At 24.2% G+C, this 15,362-nt stretch overlaps 6 protein-coding genes across 6 annotated transcripts; 3 read left to right on the top strand and 3 right to left on the bottom strand.

The window, feature by feature from the left end:
* Positions 1-283: 283 nt before the first annotated feature.
* PmUG01_12069800 (conserved Plasmodium protein, unknown function) lies at positions 284-2,370 on the top strand (the record flags this gene model as incomplete). The annotated part of the gene is made up of 2 exons (XM_029006938.1): positions 284-448; positions 883-2,370. 2 exons carry the CDS (start codon positions 284-286, stop codon positions 2,368-2,370), a joined length of 1,653 nt encoding a protein of 550 aa, XP_028863377.1.
* Positions 2,371-3,601: 1,231 nt separating this feature from the next.
* PmUG01_12069700 (mitochondrial ribosomal protein S14 precursor, putative) lies at positions 3,602-4,260 on the top strand (the record flags this gene model as incomplete). Its single annotated transcript, XM_029006937.1, has 2 exons — positions 3,602-3,787; positions 4,108-4,260. 2 exons carry the CDS (start codon positions 3,602-3,604, stop codon positions 4,258-4,260), a joined length of 339 nt encoding a protein of 112 aa, XP_028863376.1.
* Positions 4,261-4,692: 432 nt separating this feature from the next.
* PmUG01_12069600 (conserved Plasmodium protein, unknown function) lies at positions 4,693-6,076 on the bottom strand (the record flags this gene model as incomplete). The annotated part of the gene is made up of 6 exons (XM_029006936.1): positions 4,693-4,823; positions 5,022-5,166; positions 5,256-5,316; positions 5,448-5,545; positions 5,650-5,718; positions 5,831-6,076. The coding sequence occupies 6 exons, from the start codon at positions 6,074-6,076 to the stop codon at positions 4,693-4,695; spliced, it is 750 nt and encodes a 249-aa protein (XP_028863375.1).
* Positions 6,077-8,095: 2,019 nt separating this feature from the next.
* IMC20 (inner membrane complex protein, putative) lies at positions 8,096-8,791 on the top strand (the record flags this gene model as incomplete). Its single annotated transcript, XM_029006935.1, has 2 exons — positions 8,096-8,153; positions 8,415-8,791. 2 exons carry the CDS (start codon positions 8,096-8,098, stop codon positions 8,789-8,791), a joined length of 435 nt encoding a protein of 144 aa, XP_028863374.1.
* Positions 8,792-9,506: 715 nt separating this feature from the next.
* PmUG01_12069400 (conserved Plasmodium protein, unknown function) lies at positions 9,507-10,499 on the bottom strand (the record flags this gene model as incomplete). The annotated part of the gene is made up of 4 exons (XM_029006934.1): positions 9,507-9,576; positions 9,714-9,789; positions 10,038-10,130; positions 10,379-10,499. 4 exons carry the CDS (start codon positions 10,497-10,499, stop codon positions 9,507-9,509), a joined length of 360 nt encoding a protein of 119 aa, XP_028863373.1.
* A 1,763-nt stretch (positions 10,500-12,262) lies between these two features.
* On the bottom strand, positions 12,263-13,288 carry PmUG01_12069300 (conserved Plasmodium protein, unknown function; the record flags this gene model as incomplete). The annotated part of the gene is made up of 1 exon (XM_029006932.1): positions 12,263-13,288. The coding sequence occupies one exon, from the start codon at positions 13,286-13,288 to the stop codon at positions 12,263-12,265; it is 1,026 nt and encodes a 341-aa protein (XP_028863372.1).
* Between the last annotated feature and the right edge of the window lie 2,074 nt (positions 13,289-15,362).

The raw sequence follows: 15,362 nt of genomic DNA, 5'->3' as shown, positions 1-15,362 counted from the left end.
TATTTTTCTTTCTTTTTACCAGTGTCCATAATTAAAAAGAAAGCTCCATTATATTTTACATACATACGTACATATGTGTATATATATATATATATATATATATATATATATATATATATATAAAAGTAAATTCACTTGATTATGTATGTGCATATGCAGCGCCTTCCGTAAAATACATAGTACTTGTTTTTTTTGCGAAAATATGATCCAAGGCTCAACGAAAGGCCAAATACAAAACATTTGATATTATAAAAAAATAAAAAGAAAAGAAGAGAAAAGAAAAATGAGTGAAACAAATGAGTCGTTAAAATATTCAGATTTTAATTTGTCCAAATTCGGTAACAAGAGACTAAGAATAAACAAAACGGATGACAATGTAAAATATTTTGTTTCGCGCTTTACGGATAATCGCGAATTAAACAAGTTAACCCCGCCCATAACATTTATAGTAAAAAACATAATTATATGTATATATATAAATATGTATGTGTATATGTAAATATGTATGTATATATGTAAATATGTATGTATATATGTAAATATGTATGTATATATGTAAATATGTATGTATATATGTAAATATGTATGTATATATGTAAATATGTATGTATATATGTAAATATGTATATATATATGTATATATTTAAATACATAAGTGTATATGTAACTGTATATGTATATTTGTATCTACACTTGCAAACATGTTTACATTTGTGCATATATATACACACATATGTATGTACGTACGTACAATTGTGCCTTATGTGCTCTATGTGCGTGAGCATACGTAAGACTCATTTGACTGAACGTTGTGCCATTTTTCTACGTTTTTCCCTCATTGACGCTTTACGTTCGATAAATTTAAGCCTTTTTTTTTTTCAGTCCAAAGATGAAGATATAGAGAGTACTTTAAGAAACGAGAAGAATAATAATTCATTTTATTGGTTATTGAAAAATACGTCTAATGAAAAAGGAAAGATAAGTCATCAATCTTATGTATCTAAAAAATGTAATTTAGATTCGGACGTTTTTTTTGTTTTAATTGAAAATGAAGAATATTCTGATCTTTACCCTGTGTCTAGTTGGCATGTTTTTGAACCTGACTTGTCAGCTAAGACTTCCAATAAATATAATACAGATAATGCACAAGAAAAATTGAAAAGTGAACTAAATAATAAAAGATTAGATGATATATTAGAAAGGCTAAAAAATAAAGAAGAAATGATGAAAATTAATATAAAAGAAAAAGACGAAAAAAAAAAAAAAAAAAAAAAAAAAATTATAAATACAAATTCGTCTTCAGATGAAGAAGACGATGATGATGAATTTGGATTAAGAAGACAAGAAAAAAAAAGATTTAAAAATTTATATAAATTAAGAAGAGAAAATAAAGACGAAATTGAATATGTAAATTCAGCCTTAGCAATTACATCGCTTAGAAAAAGTAATGTTAATTGGGACTATAACAATGATGGTAAGAAAAGCGATGATGAAGATTTAAATGTCGATGATTCAGGTCAAGAAGAATTTGATGAAGATGAAGATGAAAATGATGACTCAGATAACAATTCATATAATGATGAATCTACATTAACATCTTATGGTCAAACCCTGAAATCTTTATTAAAACAGCAAGTCAATGATGAAGAGGATGATGAACTAAATCAATATTCGGATGATGACGATGATGAAATAGACCAAGGTAAAGAACAAGAAATTAGTAAAAAACAAAAACGAACAGTGAAAAAAAGAATTTTAAAAAATAAACCAAAAAAAGGTGAAAACACTAAAAAGGATAAAAAGAAAAAACGAGATGTAAACAAAAAACAAACAAAGAATGAAGTGGTTGAAGAAGACGATGAGGAGGACGAAGAAGAGGATGACGATGAGGAGGAGGAGGAGGAGGATGACAATGATGATGATAATGAAGACGAGGATGATGAAGAAGACGAAGACGATGATGACGATGATGACGATGATGATGATGATGATGATGATGATGATGATGATGACGAGGATGACGAGGATGACGAAGATGATGATGTAGAAGATGAAGAAGAGGCAAAAAATAAAGCTACAACAAGTAATAAAAGTAACAATATTAATGAATTTATTAAGGAAAAAATTCGAAAAAAAGAATTACAAATTAAAGAAGATAATTGTGCTAAAATTTTATTAAAAATTATAGAAAAAAATAATGGGAAAATGGATATATTAACTCTATTAGATATTTTAAACATCAAAGAAAAAAATCAAAGTTTTCTAATCGTACAAAAATGTATAAAAAACTTGTGTAATGTTAGTTCGCAAACTATAAACAACAAAAAAGTAAAAATGATTTATATAAAACCGAAATATGTACCTAAATGATAGAAATACTAGTAAAAAAAAAAAAAAAATTTAAGGAACACGGAGTGCACCTATACGAACTACTTTCAGCCGTAGAAATAATATTCCCTTGATGAACGAATTATGAAGACAATATTATTTGCTTCACCGTGGGAATTGCAATGTCGCATTATAGTAGCACAGTAATTTCTTAACCTTCATTTCATTATTTGATAAGTATTGTTTTTCATCAAAAATATAGTAAAAATTTTTTTTTTTTTTTTTTTTAACCATTGCCCCTTAAATACTGAATAGATTATATCATTGAGAGATAGCAAAAATGCATATTACACAACTTGCGGGAATTGTATTTTTGTTAATATCGGTTCAGAGCATTTATAACGCAAATTTATATTACAACACTTTAATATAAATTTAAGGCGTAAATGTAGCCCTTCACATATGTACATACACAAATACATGTTCATATACACATGCATATGTATATGCATGAATACAATGCACTCTGATAAAGGGAGCCAAATCAAATAATCTGCTTATACAAACAGATCATTTGTAAAAGTTAAAATAGTAAACAGTAAACTTGTTATTTCAATTAATCCTTCCGTAATTTTCAGAATGCTCAAATGGTGCATATATACGATTATTAATGTTTAACCTTGTTTCCATTTGTGATATCTCTGTATTCATTTATTTATTTAGTGAAGTTTCGTAGTTGATGTTTTATTATATAATATATTTTTTCGCTAATAAAAAAAAAATCATGCATGAAATTTCAGAGAGTAAAATATATGATTTAATTGTGGAACGGTGAAAAGAAGGATTTATGAATCTTTTATAAAAACTATTTTTCCGTGTGTAGAAGCATAAGTGTTTATTTTATATAAATTTCATTTGATAATTTAATTTTTTTTTTTTTTTTTTTTTTTTTTTTTTACTTCCCAGCCTTATTTCATTTATGTACCCCCATTTTCTTCATTATATTAACTTATATGTGCGTGCACATTTATTCTTTGCACAGAAATTTTTAAAAGAAAATACAAAAATAACTCTTGTGAAAACGTAAAATTAAAAATTCTTTTGTCCTTTCGTTATTTTACAATTCTTTATATATATATATATATATATATTTTTAATAATTTTATTATATCACACAATTATTTTATAATTTATTTATGAATTTCTCTATTTCTTTGTTCGTATATGTACATTTGACTTTTTATTTTATTTCAACTTTTTTACGATCATTTAAATGGCAGCAAGAAACCCAGGTCCATATTTGAATCAAGTACCATTAGGATTTCCTAGTTATAACAGAAGAGTGTACAGAGATATTTTAGCAAGGCGGGCTTTTATGGAATCTGAAGTAAACACAAGGGTTTATAAAAATATTTTTGAAAACCTTGGTTTTAAAGGACAAATAAGAATTAACAATAAAGTAAGGGGGATATATGCCCATATACGTATTTACGTATGTGGGAATTTGTGTATGAGTGTATGTATACATGTATGTATAATACTTATAAGAACTCCCAAAAAAAAAAAGAATAATCTTTTTAATTGAACAGATGTGGTCATAGTCTATTTTTAATTGACAAAATTGAAATATTCATTTAATATAATCAGTATATACCCAGAATGATGTCATTCAAAATATTTTCTACGTAAATACATATATATATTCAATGTAATTTTTTTTTTTTTTTTTAATTTTTAATCATAGTTATATAAATAACCCCCCTTTTTGTTGACCTTCAGGTTGGTGTTAATAGAATACGGATGAGGTGTATACAAGGAGGATATTCTAGAGGAATTTATAAATTTACGCGAATGGCAAAAATGGCCTTTTTTCAAACAGCTAGAGAAGGTTGGTTAAAAAAATATGGTTATAGAGCTGACCTGTTCAGGTAAAATCGTTAAAAAGTAACTTCTTTTATTTTTTCACAAAATATATTCGTAGGAATAACACATTTACACTTGTTTTATAGTGTTTTTTTTATACATACGTTATATGCATATAATCGAATTATTGGTAATATATAACCATATAAAATGGTTTTCTAATATTTTCATTTTTTTTCATTTTTTTTTCATTTTTTTTTTTTTTTATGTAAAAACTATGTCCACTTTGATTATCAGTAAATGTGTTTTATAAACATGTATTCCAATAACATTCACAAATAAAAAAAAAAAAAAAAAATAATAATAATAATAATAATAATAATATAATAATAAATAAAGAATAATAATAATAATATAATAATAAATAAAGAATAATGTCCATAGTGTTCTAAAAAATAGTAAGGTCTTTATTTTTTCGCTGTACATATAAAAGCTATCACACTAGCATGTGTTGCAGATACCTAAAAGAAACGATTTCTCATTTTTCCACACTTTGTGAGTATCGTTGAGGCTTTTAACAAATTCTATTAAAGTCGGCTTGGATAGTAAAACATTTTGTAACTCCATGTTAACTATAACAGAAACAAAAAAAAAAAAAGAAAAGATAAAAGATAAAAAAAAATATATGAAAAATTAGTTCCTAATTACGTTTTAATTTAAAATTCATATATCTTTTTTTCTTGCATAATTTTATTTTGTCTTATATGTATATTTTAATAATAGAGCAGTTTGTAGAATATTTTCTGTTAATAACATTGGTATATTTATACATTTTAAAGGTATTGAGTAAAATATGGATAAAACAGAAAAGCACACTGAATGAAAATAGGAAACATCACTTTCTGATCTGGATTTGTTCTTATCATACAAAATATTATCTAATATATTTAAAATTGTTTTCAACCGTTTTATATTCTATAAATAAAAGAAACGGAAAATATATATGCCTATAATTGGGATTTATATATTAATTAAAAATGCTATATAATGTATATAGTACTAACAAAACTGTGGTTGTCTAATCCTCTCATTTTGCATTTTTCTAAATTTTCTTCTCTCAGCTTTCTATGTGAAAAAAAAAACAAAAAATAAGGAGTTCATTTATTTAAGCATATACATATAAGTGCACATACATGTAAGTACGCATACATATATATATATATATGTATGTATAAAAACGGAATATTATATTGTACCTTATTAGGTAAACGTAGTATAGATAAAAAAACCTATCTTTATATATTTTTTTGGTAAAATTATTGTAAATTTTGTCATCTGCCCATAGGTAGTATATCTGAGTAAAAGAAATTTCGCCCAGTGCATAAGAACAGTCTTATCTAAACTTTTTTTTTTTTTTTACTATATATTTTTACAAAACTTTAACTAAAAATATGATACCAATATTGTCTTTAGTTCATTCAAAATTCCAAAATATAATTCATATTCAATCGAACCAAATAAATAAATCTGAAAAATGGAAATACATCATATGTAAAAGCATATAAACATCTGGAGATTACATAAATACTTCTTACTAATTTTTAAAATAACTTTTTTTATATAATAATTTTCGTATAACATTTTTCAAATAGTCAATAATTTCCGTGTCATATAAAATATTCCCCTCTAAGGTATTAAAAGCATATGGGTAAGACCCATAATTGCTAAAAGGATGTATTTCTTCTACTAAATGTAAGAAAGGACAATTTAAAACGTTCTTTAGAAAAAATAATTGAACATTTAAACAGTCTATAAAAACATCGCCAACATCTTTTATAGAACAATGATGGTAATGAACAATTAAATTTTGAGGAACATGAAACATAGTTCTTTTTTTTGGTATTATATATATGTATTATTCATTTGTTGTTTGTATTTAGCGCGTTTTTTTATTTTTATTTTTATTTTCGTTATTGCTTTTGCTTTCGTTACTGCTTATTTTTTCGTTATTGTTTTTGTTATTTTTATTTTTATTCTATTTTTATTTTATTAAGCTCTCAAATATTCAAAATTTTGTGTATCATTGCCAATTTTTTTACACCATAATTTTGTAATTTAGTAAATTAAAATTTTTACATGGTCTGCATTGAAAAAAATACAAGATAGCAAAAAATAATTGCAATAGTAATTTTATTTTAAAATTATATTTTTACTAATATATATACTAACATATTTTTCATCCTAGTTTTGCGTCCCTTAATGAATTTGGTACTAATATATATATATATATATATATATATATATTTATATTTATTTATTTTTAAATTGTAATCAAAAAATTTACGTAGCAAATTGACTTTTTTTTTATAAAAAGATCCCTAATTTTGAGAGGGGAAAAAGAAAAAAGCCTTAACTGTGGAATATTTTTTCAAAGGAACATTAAAAGAAGAAAGAAGCATAATTATTTTGACCGAAATAAGCGAATTGAAATACGATGACATTTCTTCTTCTCGTATCATAAATCATGAACGTTTTTTTGCTAAAAAACAACCCGCGTATGTTCAAAATATTACAAGAGAAAACAAATGTACAGTAATATTTGCCTAAATAAACAAAAACAAAACATGTAAAGCTTAATTTTGTACTAATCTCTCTATATATAAGAGGCCTATATAATTTTTTATACCTAAATTAACGGGTAGAATTATGTAATATCTTTTTGTTTTATGTTAATATTTAGATTAACAATTTTTGTTTTTTTACGAAACTTTCTCATTTTATTCCAAAGAACAATACTAACCACAAAATTAAATGATATGATATAATGCAAACATGGAAAATAAAAAAAAAAAAAAAAAAGGAAAAAATAAAATATTCTGTTCTTTTTTTTATTCTAGGTATACGTGCCATTATTATCTAGGAATTATATTTTTTATTTATATTTCAATTAATTAAAAATAAAAAGTTATCACATTTTGTATACTATAACAAATCTGTATTATTTACATTTTTGCTTTTTCAAAATTATATTCACCAATTGGCGAAGTTGGATATTCACTACAACAATCAGTATGTATTCAAAATGTATTTGAACAATTTTTTAAAGGATTAAAAATATCAAGCAAATAATATGATCCTACTGAATATATTTTTAAATAAGAAGTAACGATACATTTTTTTTTTTTTTTATTTAAACAACCCTTTTGCTGCACACACACACAGGAAAACAAAAAATAATGCTATTATTGCTTTATTTATGAACAGGCAAGGTAAAAAAATTACAAAAGTAGCTTTTCCAAATTCGTTTTAGCTAGTAAACGTTATGCATGTGTCATAACTTTTGTTGACACAAAAAACAATTTCCAACCAAAAAAAAAATAAAAAAAAAGTAAATATTACAAATGAATATACAAATGGATATACAAATGAATATACAAATGGATATACAAATGAATATACAAATGAATATACAAATAAATGTACAAAATAGCTAGTTAATGCGTATTATAATTGTAATTTTTCCAAATCGTTAATACACATGTATATTTATTATATCCTTTATAACTACGATTCTAAACATTTTTTTTTTAAGCTTAAATAATACAAGGTAACAGTACAACGCCCTTTTTTTATAATTCAGATATAATAATTTTTATTTTTTTAATTTTTTAAAAAAATATTATTTGTTAATTTTCTATATTATTTTCTTATCTTTACATAAAGTTTTATAAAATCGTTATTCTTAATCCCATTTTAGATATTTATTTTTGAATTTCATATATTACTATTGTGGAATAGGTACTTGTTACATTTCTTCCCAACTTTAGAACAAAAAGCAAATCTCTTTTCCCGTATTACATTTTTATAGTTTTTTTGTACTTAATATTTTTTTTTTTTTTTTAAAATGAATATATTCAGCAAGTCTACATGCTCATCTTGCAATATGTGTAAATGCTGCTGTGGTAAATATAAACAATTAATAGCTTAATGTATTGAAATTCCGTTTTACGTATAATGCTTATTTATTTTTCTCCTACATTCATTTTATGTGGTACATCTATTTTTTTATATTTATATGCTGCATTATCGGTAAAAGCATTATGCTATATATGCATATATATATACATACATACATACGTACGTACGTATTAATATAAAAGTGTATGTATGCATATATACTCAAACACATATGTGCATATTTTTCTTCTACATCTTCATATCAGAAAAAGCAGAAATAAAAGTTACAGAAAGGACTTATACGTACAATGAATTCCATGATCTTTGTAGCAGAGAAAAATCCGTTGATTTTCCTTGTATACCTACTGAACGCATTGTGTTAGAATCTTTTGATCATCCTCAGCTGTATTATCATCAAATAGATAGCGAATTTTACGCCAAGAATATATTATATGAGGTCCCTTTAATAAGTTATGCGCAAGGACCATTTTTCGAAAAAATGAATGATCTGGAAACACATAAAAAATATCAACTACCAACTATTAGTTATGTGTCTGATCCAGTATATATAAGAAGAAGACAAAAATGTACCTTATCTGACTTGTCTAAATCCGCATATTGTGAACCTTGCAAATGTAAATGAATTTTTATTTATCCTTTTTTGAAAAGAGAAAAAAAAAAAAAAAGAAAAAAAAGAACGCTTCATTTATTTGTTATATTAATAAAATGTATTCATTATAAGGAATAAATCTTAAAACATTTGCATTTTGTTAAATTTTACTTTTTATTCGATTTTTTTTGTGAAGTTCTGTTTCCCTTTTTTCTTTATGCGAATAAAGAATAATAATAAATAAATGAACAAATAAAAAAATAAACAAATGTTCAAGTAAAAAAGTAAACAAATGTACAAGTAAAAATGTAAACAAATGTACAAGTAAAAATGTAAACAAATGTACAAGTAAAAAAGTAAACAAATGTACAAGTAAAAAAGTAAAATGTACACGTAAAAAAGTAAACAAATGTACAAGTAAAAAAGTAAACAAACAAAAAAAGAAAAAAACAAATAATTAGTAATCCTTTTTGATATACTTCAATACCCACATTTACTTTTTTAATTTTTTAAAATACATTTTGCTTCATTTGCATAAATAACAAAATAAATAACAATAAAAACATTAACATTATAAAAAAGAAAAAATTAAAATTAAATAAAACAAAACAAAGCAAAACGGAGCAGATTAAAAAAAACAATTAAACAAAATAACAACTTAACAAACTAGCATATGCATATACAAAATAACAGGCACAAAACACAAGCTTTGTCCATAAGGATATCATATTTCATTTCTTCATTTGCTTTAACTACTAGTTAGTAGAAGTCCCTTTTTTAGTTCATACCCACAACCACATATATCAAAATATTTTATTCTACGTAGAGGATATATATAAAGAATATGCGTGATTACAAAAGGATTAAATGGGCATATGTACTATACTATTGGGAATATATATATATGTATATATGTTTATTTATTTATGTATGTATGTATGTATTTAAGGAATACCTGGCGGAAGCGTGTTTTATAAAGGTACAACTTGTACATTTTACTTTTTCATACTTTTCAGCTACCCATCCACATCCTATCATAAAATATGAAATGTTTAAAAAAATTATTATGTACAATAAATTATTGCTGTGAATTAATGGCGAAAAGCACTACAAGTATCTTTTAGCTATATTTTTTATTTTGCTATATTTGGTAAAAAAATTTTAGTGCATTTTTACATACACTTATGTGTAATACATATCATATATATGATATATTTACGCATATATGTATAAAAATCTCATGAATCGAGTTAAACACATGAGAAGGTTTCAAAAGTACCTGTAATGGGGTTTTTACATTCACACAGTTTGCAATATGTTCTATCGCTGTAATGATTGCCTCTCATTGTTTTATAAAAGTTATTTTCACAACCTACGTTAAAATAGAGGACCATAATTGAAGTGTAAAATTGTTCCAAAAAGGAGAAAAAAAAAAAAAAATAAATAAAATAAAATTAAAAAAATAAAAATTAAAATAAAATTAATAATAATAATAATAATAATAATAATAATAACATTGACAGTGATAGTGATAGTGATAGTGATTGTGATAGTGATAGTGATTGTGATTGTAATCATAGTAGTATTAATTATAGCAAACAGCATTATATATTTCTTAACCATTTTGTGTTGGGTGGCAGCATTTTTCGCATATATCAGTTGTGCACATTTGACAGTGTCCTACATGATGACGAATGACGCAAAATATTGTAGCTAATACAAAAATAATAACTCTCTTCATTATCCCTTTTAATTATATTATGTGAAATTTTATTCTATAAAATATTTTTCCAGAAATAGGGGGAAAAAAGAAAAAGTAAAAGAAATACAAAAAAAAAAAAAAAAAAATTATTGTACTATATTCTTATGACAGGCAATTTATGTTGTTATAATTAAATGAAAATTATATACAGTTAACATTATGTCTTATATTCATGGAAAATAAAAAAAGAAAAAACAAAAAAGTGTGCGCACGTATTTTTTAATTCAACTGAATCTTCATTGCAAAAATTTATAATTTTTTTAAAGAAATAAAAATTGTACTCTTCAAAAATATTATTAACCTAGATTGAACTAATTCTCACATAAGCTTACTACACCATAAATGTACTTATGTCTACATTCGCACATACATATATACACACACGCATACATGCATGCTGTCATCATCAGCAATTTTTCTTTTACGCAATTTAAGCACATTTCAGTAGTTATCTTGTTACATTTGTATTTGCTCTATACCATAAAACAAAATAAACATCCATAAAAACAATAGTCCTCATTTTAATAACTGTAGTTACTTCACATATATATGCTCAATTATAAATGCCACTTTGTTAATGTATCACCAGCGCCTTTATACCTGTTTTTTGTTTATAAGTTTATTAAGAAATATTAAATATATATATTCCTTGCTTTTGTAAAATAATTATATGTAGAATTAAAATAATGTTATTTTTGTTCGAACAAAATCAACAAATTCAAAAAGGAGCATAATTAAAAAAAAAAAAAAATATATTTTTGCAGCTATAAATAAATAGATTCAAGAAGATAATTTGAAAGGTGTAAACATTTATAGTTAATGTTTTTTGCTCTTGATATCACAAACGAACAAAAAGGAAATAAATGAATACGTGCGTAAATACACGCATATCTACGTATAAATACGTTCACACATATGTATGTATATATATATATATAAATATATGTATATATACCCAATTAATGAGATGTTCTGTGTATAGAAGCTATAAAAATTTATTTTTCCTTTAGTGATATTTAAAGAAAAATACTAAATGTGTGCACAATACAAAATAAGAATATGTTAATTCTTTCCTTAATTATCGGTTGAGCGTGGTGGCACAAATTACTCTATTTGTACATATATACGTATATAGATGTACATGAACTTATCTATATGTACAAACAAGCACATACTTTTATGTAGTAAAATGCATACTCCTATATATAATGTATTTTTATATGAAGCCAAACATATTTTTCCTATTAGGTGTTGTATTTTTAAGAGAAAAAAAAAAAAAAAAAAAGATCAATGGGGAAAAATTATAAAAGCATTCTTTGGATTAAAATTTTTCCTTTACATACTTTCACAAATATTGTATTCATTCAAGATGGAAAAACTTTTATATCAATAAAACGGTATATTTGTTTTGTTATGCTACATTTTTCTATATTTTTTTTTTTTTTTTTTTTACAAATTCTTCATTTTCACTCTTTGCAAATGCTTCACCTTATAAATTCGTACTATATATCATGTAGCACTGTATTTCATCTTTTTAATCTACTTCTACTCCTTAGTACACTTTCTTCCTTATTTGTTCCTGGAAACACTGAGTTAGCTGCGTGAGCTATATCTAGCCTTTGAAACTTCATAAAAAAAGAGAAAAAAAATTTCTTGATCCTCTTTGCTTAAAACTATTAACAAATAGTGCGTCTTAGCATTGACTACCTTGTATATGTTACATATATATATATATATATATTTTATAAATATACTCTTTTTCTTGTCATATTCCAGTAATTCACAAATTTTTCCAGCAATTCTGATTTTACATTAACTAAAGTACCTCCTGTCGGTTTCATCTGCCCCATTAGATTTCTTAAATAATGTACCAACTCATCATTATTTGTCAATTCAACTACTTTTAAAGCACATGAAATATCTTTTTCACTTAACCAGACAATTTTAATTTTGTTGTAAATATTAAAACATAAAAGAGTTATATGTATGAATGGATGAAAAACAGTATGTGGAGCAGTATATAATTGATTTAGTTTTTTATTAATTATATTAATTTCATATATAAACGTTATTATATTACATTTATTTCTCAAGACATACTCCGAATTCGTAAATATTTCATTTTTCCATAAAAGGATACATGATCCATTACTTTTCATTGATTCTGGAAATATTACAATACTACGAATTTTTTTATTCTTTGCATAGATGTGTACTTCTTCAATATTTTTAAATAGTCCTTTCTTGTTAGGTATAGAAAACTGTAAGGATAATTTTATCAAATCAAAAAAGAAAACAGGAGATAAACTCCCATTTTTATTTATAATCATAAATAAGGGGTTTAATCTAAATGCCAAATATAACACATCAACAAAAGATGTAAAATTGGATAAAAATATATGGCCATAGTCATCATATGCAAATGGTATTTTCTGTTTATTACATTTTATTTTTACTCTTTTGTAATTAGCATATTGTTCATCTAAATATATGAAACCTAAATAGAATAACAATAATCTACAGTAAATTGCCTGAATTATTTGATAAAAAAATTCTTTTATACATTGAAATATTAGCAACCATAATATGCTATTTAAAAAAAACATAAATATTAACGTCAAACACAGGAAGCACAATCGACATATTACTAATGGGACTAATAGTAACTTTAATAATTTCTCGTGTAAACTTAATTTCTTATTAACCCATACAGGTAAAAATGGATTTATTCCTGTGGAAGCATCAGAAAATTCTCGATACTTTTCCATCTTTTTTTTTTCTTATACATACTTTTTTCCGTTTTGCGCTATTTCGTTATTTGTTATTTAGTTATTTAGTTATTTAGTTATTTCGTTATTTCGTTATTTCGTTATTTCGTTATTTCGTTATTTAGTTATTTCGTTATTTAGTTATTTCGTTATTTGTTATTTTGTTATTTGTTATTTCGTTATTTAGTTATTTTTTCTTTTTCAATTTTTCCCCTTTTCCCTTATTTTCTTATTTTTCCCCTTTTTTCCTAAGTACATACTACAAAATATACGTTATAACTTTTTTTTTTTTTTTTTTTTTTTTTTGGCGTTTATATTTTTACATTTTTTACGCATATATTTATCAACTACAATTAAAATATCATTCGAGTAAAAAGGTGTACATTATCAAATTTTACTCTATTATATAATTTTGGGGGGCTTTTCAATTTTGCTTTCTTTCCCCCCTATTAAGATCAATAATTATTACAAAAAAGTAAATAATTATTATATATTATTAATAATTATACATACATTTACTTCTTACCTTTTTTTAATGCTTCAATTGGAATTTTAAGTTTGGTATATAATTTGGGTTCATGTTTTTTGTGAAATTTTATCCCTTTTTCACTTGCGTACTCGCTGTCACGATGATATATATAAATCGCATGTATGCACTATGTGTACACATTTATACATATGAGAATATGAGTGTATGCAATATTTCACTTATGTTTAATTTGATCGTTTACCCATTTATTTTTTTTTAACCATTATTACTTTTTTTTTTACCATATGTCTGTTATTTTGTTTTTTTTTTTTTTTTTTTTTTATAACCACACATTTTATACCTTTAAAAATTTATAGGGTTAATTTATTTGCAAATATATTTATAAGATATATATACATGTGCATATGTACATATATATGTGTGTATGGGGATATATATGTGTATGTATGTGGGTATATATGTGTATGTATGTGGGTATATATGTGTATGTATGTGGGTATAAATGTGTATGTATGTGGGTATATATGTGTATGTATGTGGGTATATATGTGTGTATATAAGTGCATATATTTGTATGCGAGTGCGCACGTACGAAATTTTTATTACGACTTAAAATCGTCCTCGAACGGTACTTCAAATTACCGATTACTCTTTGTAAATAAACAGAATGAAGTGAAAGTATATATTCACGTTTTGTATATAAAATAATTTTTCTGTAAGAAGGAAAAACTATTTTTACCTTCATACATTTTAGTGAAAAACAATGTCTTAATACATGCAAACTCTCATGCTTTATGAATTTAGAACAATTTTAGGATGTCACTATTATATATCTCTTTCCCTTTTTTAAAATGGAAAATTAATATTATTTCGTTGCTATGTATGATTACTCAAAATGGTTAATAGCTCAGAAAGTTTCTTCGTTCATGCATTTTTAAAACATAAATATGTTTTATCTCTTACGCAGTAAATTTTAAAGCCTATATATATATATATATATATATATATATATATATATATTTTTTTTTTTTTTGTTATTCACGTTGTGCATAAAAATGGTTAGGGTTTCAACCAAGGAGTTCATTTAACCACATAAAATTAGAAGAAAAAAAGAAAAAAAAGCTTTTATAAAATTTTGTGCATATTAAAACGAAATGAACAAATCGCTTGGTATTTTTCGCGTATTATGGTTCATTGCTAGAATAAATTATCGTCTGTTCAATATTTATAACTTTTTATAAAACCAATATTTTATCCCGTCGTTCATCTGTATTGTCATATTTTATTTAATTATATTCCACATTTGATGTTTCATATTTTATTTTTTTATTATTTTTATTTTTTTTCTCATTTTCAATCAAAATATCATCAAACATTTTAAATGACAATGTGTTGTATTTGAACATTTTTCAAAGTCTAACATATAAATAGAGCATTTTTATGACTTCCCTTGCATACCCTTTGTTCTTTTATTTTTATAAAAAAATATTTTTTCCATAAGTTATAAATCGGCTTGTGTTTAAATGCAGCATTCGTCATAAACCACTTTTACAAGTATAGGTTGAATGGGAGTAGATCCATTCA

Source organism: Plasmodium malariae, assembly GCF_900090045.1.
Source record: "Plasmodium malariae genome assembly, chromosome: 12".
NCBI lineage: Eukaryota > Apicomplexa > Aconoidasida > Haemosporida > Plasmodiidae > Plasmodium > Plasmodium malariae.
Note: the sequence above shows the minus strand (reverse complement) of the source record. Positions and strands in the feature narration are given on the sequence as shown.